At 47.2% G+C, this 6,802-nt stretch overlaps 3 protein-coding genes across 34 annotated transcripts in view; 2 read left to right on the top strand and 1 right to left on the bottom strand.

Moving 5' to 3' along the window:
• LOC125428812 (ankyrin repeat domain-containing protein 9-like) overlaps positions 1-3,363 on the top strand; it is a 12,452-nt gene extending 9,089 nt beyond the window's left edge. The window contains exon 3 of the mRNA XM_048489485.1: positions 2,379-3,363. Coding sequence (XP_048345442.1) covers positions 2,439-3,320 — 882 coding nt within the window. The 5' untranslated portion in view covers positions 2,379-2,438 and the 3' untranslated portion in view covers positions 3,321-3,363. The remainder of the gene's footprint in view (positions 1-2,378) is intronic.
• LOC125428587 (zinc finger protein 883-like) overlaps positions 1-6,802 on the top strand; it is a 1,608,225-nt gene that overhangs the window by 1,543,136 nt on the left and 58,287 nt on the right. The window lies entirely within an intron of this gene.
• Positions 1-6,802, bottom strand: part of LOC125428550 (zinc finger protein 420-like) — an 88,744-nt gene that overhangs the window by 49,236 nt on the left and 32,706 nt on the right. The window lies entirely within an intron of this gene.

The raw sequence follows: 6,802 nt of genomic DNA, 5'->3' as shown, positions 1-6,802 counted from the left end.
TGGGGTGAAAGGGGGCTGTGATGGAGTGAGGGAAATTGCTGGGCGGGGGGGGGGGACCCGAGCAAGGCTGGGGGCGGGGGAGGCAAAAGCAAACCAAAAAGGGGGTCGGGACCGAGTGCCCCTCAGCATCTCTTTCCCAATGCGGAGGGGATGCGATGGGGCGTCCTGCCCTTTCCAGGGCTCGAGGCGACGAGAGCTCCGGAGGAGAGCCTTGCAAAGAGGGCCGCCCCACCAGGAGCAATTTTTGCAGAAGTCCAGCATGGAGGAGGGGGACTCAAATTTTCTGCCCCTCCAGGAAGCGGCAGCGCTAGCAGATCCACCAAAGGGGATTTGGGCCCACACGTGGTTCTTAGGCAACCCTATGTAAAAGCCCCCTCCCAGTCATTTAGGGAGTAGGCTGTCCCAAGTATTTCATTCAAGTGCACCCAGTCCTTCTCCCCCAAACGGCTTTCACTGTTCTCTACTCCTCCATGTTATTGTAACCCCCATGCTCAGAATGGGTTGACCCAGTAAGGGGTGGAGACTTAAAGCAGCAAGAGGCTGCAGAGCTCATGTAGTTGTTTGGAGGAGACAAGGCTACCAGACTCGGACCTTGATTTCTATAACCCCTTAACACCTTGGTAAGGGTTTTTGTGGTTGTAATGGGTGAGAGTTCTCCTGGAAACCTTCATCATGTTGAATCCTGTTCACCAAGCCCTTGGAGTCTTCAGGAGCCAACCCACTTGCAAAGAAGAATTGGACTTGGCAGTATCAGTAGACTGTAACTCGAAGGACTTGAAAATGTAACCTGAACAGGACCTTGAAGTGTGATGTTAAATGTTAAATGTTGAGGTTATATGTTAAGAAAGTAAACCATGTTGTTTTTAAAATTTGTTGTTGCAAACTCATTCCAAGTTCTGCCCCACCGAACCCGCAGTTAGAGGTTACATTATCATCACAACAACCCTGTGAGGTAGGTCAGGCTGAGAGCGGGTGACTGGTCCAAGGTCATCCAGTGCGACACTTAACTGCTACTCCACGCTGCCTCTCTATATGCTTTCCATGTAAAGGAAAGTGGAACTATCAACTTATCTGGATTCAGGTGCTCTTAGGATGTATGAAAACGAATGACAAGAATGCCCTTTGGGAACAATTAGAAGTAGCACGAATGTTGTGGGTGTGGAAGGACATCTCCCCCCTCAGCGGAAAGCCAATGGCTGGGAGCAGAAATCCCAACTCTGGGAATGGACCAGAACTCCCCTACATGGAAAAATGGTGTCTGGGCATAGAAAAAGTGTTTTTGGCAGTGAAATGACAGCTCCTAGAGAGTGAAGGCAGTTCCTGGGACCAGATAAATTGATTTGAGCTCCCAGTTTCAGCCCTCAGAGTGGACCGGTGGTCCCTGGAAGCAGAAAAACTGGTTTGGGCCTGGAAAGAGAGCCCCTGGAGTGGAATGATAGTCCCTAAAAATGTTACTTGGACTGGACTAACAGATCCCTCTCCCCCCCCCCCCCCCAGTGGAATGACTATCCCTGGGAATAGGAGACCATTTCTGGGTCTGGAATGACAGCCCCTAGAGTGAAACATTGTTTTTCCTTGGGACTTTCATTCCACCATGACGACTTTCAATCCAAGACCCAGAATAATTTCTGCTGCTAGAGACTGTCATTCCATTCAAGGTGCTGTATTCCACTCTCTGGGCAGGTTTTCTGCTCCTCCGGGGCAGGCTCTCGGAGCTGTACCTTGTCACTGTCATGCCATTCTGGTTTCAAAAGCATTCATGCGACTACCATCTGGTTCACCAGAGAAGCCTCTGCCACTCAGGTGCAGGAGTGGGGAATCAACCCCAGTTCTCCAGATTAGAATCCACCTGCTCTTAACCACCACACCACACTCGAGGGGTGGGCCAAGGCAAAGAGCCCCATCACCACTGCTTTGCAAGGCACAATATTTTTTTAAAAAGGAAAAGCCGTGGTCTCCTCACTGCTGTTTTAAATTTGCAGTAGGCCGGAATACCAAGGAAGATGTGTGTGTTTGTATGCGCAGAGGGAGGAGGTACCAGTGATGTGGCCTGGAAGCCAAGGAGACGGCAACGTGAAACAGTTTGAGAACCATTGATCTGGACAGATGTCCAAACTTCATATTTCATTTCCCCCAAATTTCTGATGTGCCTGCTTTGTCCACTCAGGATATTTGGGGGCAGTTAAAATTCAAAATGAGCAGTTTTTTAATGGGGTCTCATCCTCCAGATGGAGCCTGGAGATCTCTTGGAATTGCAACAAATGACCCTATGCCGGTGTTGAATGAAGAACACTTATACGAAAGCTAGTTTTCTAATATACTGTTTTTGTCTGTTCACAGGACAAAATCAACTGGAAGGGTGGGCATAAAACTCAGGTCTTGCCCCAGGCTCCATTTTCCCTAGATATAGACTTCTGCTGCTTATCAGTACTTGAAACATGGCCAATCACCAGGCCGGCTTACCGGATGACCAGAGCGGGCACTGCAACTTCACTGCATCCTATATGTTCTGCCAGGCTGTGAGAGATCACAAGCCCGTGTGGATGCTGGAAGACATGAGGACCACGGAATATTTCCACTGGGAGCAAGATGCCAGCTCGAAAATGTATTCCCCTTCGGAAGCCCTGCTGTGTGCCGTGGAGCACGATCACCTGCCTTACGCCCAGTATCTGCTGTCCCGTTTTCCAGCGGAAGCTCTCAAAGTCCCCGGAGGACATTTCTGCTATTGCCCGCCCTCTGCCCCTCACCTGGCCATGGCTGTCAGGCATGACAGGAGATACATGTTGGGGCTGATCGTCAGTATCGCAAACAAACGGCCTAGTTTGACCTCCTACATCGATAGAGCCGGCTGCGTTCACCTGGAAGATGGCAAGACCCCTCTGCATCTCGCCTGTCAGCTCCTGAGGTCCGACATAGTCCTCATCCTCCTAGGAAATGGGGCCTCTCCCAGGATAGAGGACAGGGACGGTCTCACCCCGCTGGATGCCATCCTAGAGCAGATGTGGGGGTCCAGAGTCGATGTAGCAACCAAAAAACTCTGCCTCGATTACCTCTTGCTATTCATGCCGAATCCCCAGTTCCAGATGGGCAAGTTTCTACGAGAACATCCAGAACGCTGGGCACTTCTGCTAGGGGAGGACAAGTTCAACAGCCTGGTGGGGAACATACCTGCGTCCTTATGCCTGCAAGCCATGCAAACCATTCTCCAGACTCTCCCCCCCTCCCATTTTCCCAAAAGCGTCCAGGAACTCCCTTTACCTCAAAAACTGAAGCTTCTGCCTTGTATGGGCAAACAGCTTCCAACAGAAAAAATATTGTAAATGGTTCTCTCTAATTCTTAAAAAAGAAAAATGTCATATTTCAGTGTATGGTCGAAGGCTTTCATGGCGGGAATCATTGGGGTGTTGTGGGGTTTCCTGGATGTATGGCTGTGTTCCCAGTCCAAAACAGTGCTTTTAGCTTTGAATTATAGCCGAGAAGCAGCTTAAAGTGTGCTTCTATAGGAAGCAGGGCTGCCAAACCACTAGAGAAGGCAGAGGAACGGGCAATGGGTCCCCTCTGCAAGCAGAATCTCGAGAAAAAATGAAGGAAAAACAGAATCCAGGATTCTGCCCCACCCAACACTCCTGTGGGTTATCAGGCAACCCCACAAATCAGGTGAAGTCTAAAATACAGAAGAAAAATAATTAAGTTCTGATTTATCTATATATATAAAAAGCTAACAGTGTTTTTGTTGATGACAGTATACCTCAGTAACTGCTGGGCCAATTCCTCTGAAAATTCCCAGCCACTATAGTCAGCCAGGCGAGAGTGTTTTTAGATGTTCACATACATGAAATTTCACACCTGGCCCAGGTAAAACGCCTTTTTCCTGGCGCTCCATGGTGAAGGACATGCAGCTGCCTGTGGGTATCTCTCACTTTTAGAATGTTCGTGCTGCTTAGAATGTTCACTCAAATGGCCAGATATGAGCAGTGGAAACAGTACATAGGCAGTAACTCAAGTGGAAGTGAAACACAAACACACACATGCACACGAGGGAGAGGGGAGGGAGAGAGGGGTGGCATGTAAGGGAAGAGAGGGAGGGAGAGGAAAGGGACGGAGGGGGAGGCATGCAAGGGAAGAGAAGTGAGACAGGGGAGACAGTGAGGGGTGGCATGCAAGGGAGGGGAGGCAGGGGGCCCAGCATCTTGATATGACCCACCCACCCTAGCGGAGGGAAAGGGAATGGAGGGAGGGGGAGGGGTGGCTTGCAAGGGAAGCGAAGTGAGGGAGGGAAGAGAGTGAGGGGCGACATGCAAGGGACGGGAGGGAGGGAGGGGCCAGGCACCCTAGATTCCCTGAATACTGCGGTTACAGTTAAGAAAACCAGGCACGCATTACTCAGGAGTAAGCTCGGTACAGCAACTGTGACATACTTTGAATGGCTGCATCACGCCCCTCAGAGGGTTTCCTCAGAAGTGACACCCATTGCCACCAACCAAACTTACTCCCAGGTAAAGGATCATGACCAGCCAGCCTAGATGTGTGGGAGGGGTGCCTTTCCATCCCCCCCCCCCCCAGGAATGCAGGCACACACATCAATGACATCGCACAGTATCAGGCTGCGTGTTTGCATGAGCATGTACTGCTGGCCTCTGCAATTGATTTGCTGCTACTGTTCCTTTTCCATTTCACCACAATAAGCCACAGCAACGCGTGGCTGGGTCCCGCTAGTTGTTTATATGGACAGTCTGCTCCTTCATGGATACCCCCAAGAATTATCACCTTTCTGCTAACACCTGCTTTTAATTCAACTGTTTGCTGGCACTGGATTTCCTTCTGCACAGGGTCAGGGCCTTTGGGGTGTTGGCTCCACAGGTGTGGAATTCTCTTTCCCCAGGGTCCAGAAGGATTCACTCCCTCCTTTTCAACAGCTACACCACTGTTTGGATATATGGTGCCATACAACCACTCTCACCAACAACAGAAAAATTTATTAGAGAGCATGTTTTATCTGCCACTCTTATTAGTTTTCGATAATCCCATCATATTAAAGTAGTTTTTAACAATTTACATGATTCCAAATACGTCAAATAAGCAGTCCTTCTAGAGATAGACCTATTTCTTCTATTTTCCTGATAATTTTTTTATGCCAGATGGAATTTGTTAACTCAGATAGCAGCATAAGAACAAGCCTGCTGGATCAGACCAGAGTCCATCTAGTCCAGCACTCTGCTACTCGTAGTGGTCCACCAGGTGCCTTTGGGAGCTCACATGCAGGAGGTGAAAGCAATGGCCTTCTGCTGCTGCTGCTGCTCCTGAGCACCTGGTCTGCTAAGGCATTTGCAATCTGAGATCAAGGAGGATCAAGATTGGTAGCCATAGATCAACTTCTCCTCCATAAATCTGTCCAAGCTCTTTTTAAAGATATCCAGGTTAGTGGCCATCACCACCTCCTGTGGCAGCATATTCCAAACACCAATCACACATTGCGTGAAGAAATGTTTCCTTTTATTAGTCCTAATTCTTCCCCCCAGCATTTTCAATGTATGCCCCCTGGTTCTAGTATTGTGAGAAAGAGAGAAAAATTTCTCTCCGTCAACATTTTCTACCCCATGCATAATTTCATAGACTTCAATCATATCCCCCCTCAGACGTCTCCTCTCCAAACGAAAGAGTCCCAAACGCTGCAGCCTCTCCTCATAAGGAAGGTGCTCCAATCCTTCAATCGTCTTCATTGTCCTTCTCTGCACTTCTTCTATCCCTTCGATATCCTTTTTAAGATGTGGCGACCAGAACTGAGCACAGTACTCCAAGTGCAATCGCACCACTGCTTTATATAAGGGCATGACAATCTTTGCAGTTTTATTATCAACTCCTTTCCTAATTATTGATGAAACTGCTCATTTCGGCATTAAAATGGATAAACAGCCAATACTTAAACGTTTTAACCAAACCAAAGAGATCAATATAGTTTGACCCAATTCTATATATCATGCCGCATACGATACACAGTTCAACTTGCATGTCTAGACAGAAGATTAAGCAGTGGATAATCCTCAGAATGGCTGGGAAAAGATAGAAAGAAGGGAGGTAGGAGGTTACCAGTTAAGCTCTTGAACTGTGGAAAGGGTATTCATATAGCCAAATGAAAATTAAAATTTTGATGGATGAGTTAGGAAACTAATTGCTAAAAATAAAAAGAAGAAAAGATTGCAGAAATAGAATCAACAACTTCAGTGCAGGTATGTACACATAGGAATAAAGAGAACTCTTATAATAATCAGAACACAAAGAACACAAAAGGAAGAAAAAGAGAACTAATCACACCAACTGAATCTCTTTTTACATTCTGAGCATTCAAAAGGTCTCTCCTTTATGTGGGTTATTTGATGCTTTTGAAGTTGGCTATTGTCAAGGTTCCCAAGTGCTCACCCAGGACCTAGATGAGTGGGTTCTCTTTCTGAACCAAACACTTCAAACAACAAACCATAAAAATATCTTCTGGTTTATTAAAAAAAAATAGTTCAAAGGCACTGGTATTGGCAAGTGCAGATGGTACAAAACAGAAACTGAAATACTGCCAACACTAGCATAGCAGAAAGGAATCCCAACAAGATTCAGTCAGAAAAATTCATTCTTGCGTAGCCTCGGTCTCCTAAAGCAAGCAGATTCTGTCTCTCCAAGTCAGGAACAAAGTACAAAGCCAAATCAAAGTGATACTACATATAACAGCAAAACAGGATAAGCAAGATATATCTGATACATCATGCTAAAACTATATAGGAAGGTGCTCTATACCATGTGACACCTGCTAAAA

The sequence above is a fragment of the Sphaerodactylus townsendi genome, linkage group LG03, assembly GCF_021028975.2.
Source record: "Sphaerodactylus townsendi isolate TG3544 linkage group LG03, MPM_Stown_v2.3, whole genome shotgun sequence".
NCBI lineage: Eukaryota > Metazoa > Chordata > Lepidosauria > Squamata > Sphaerodactylidae > Sphaerodactylus > Sphaerodactylus townsendi.
The sequence above is the reverse complement of the archived record's forward strand: the minus strand, read 5'-3'. Positions and strand labels throughout refer to the sequence as shown.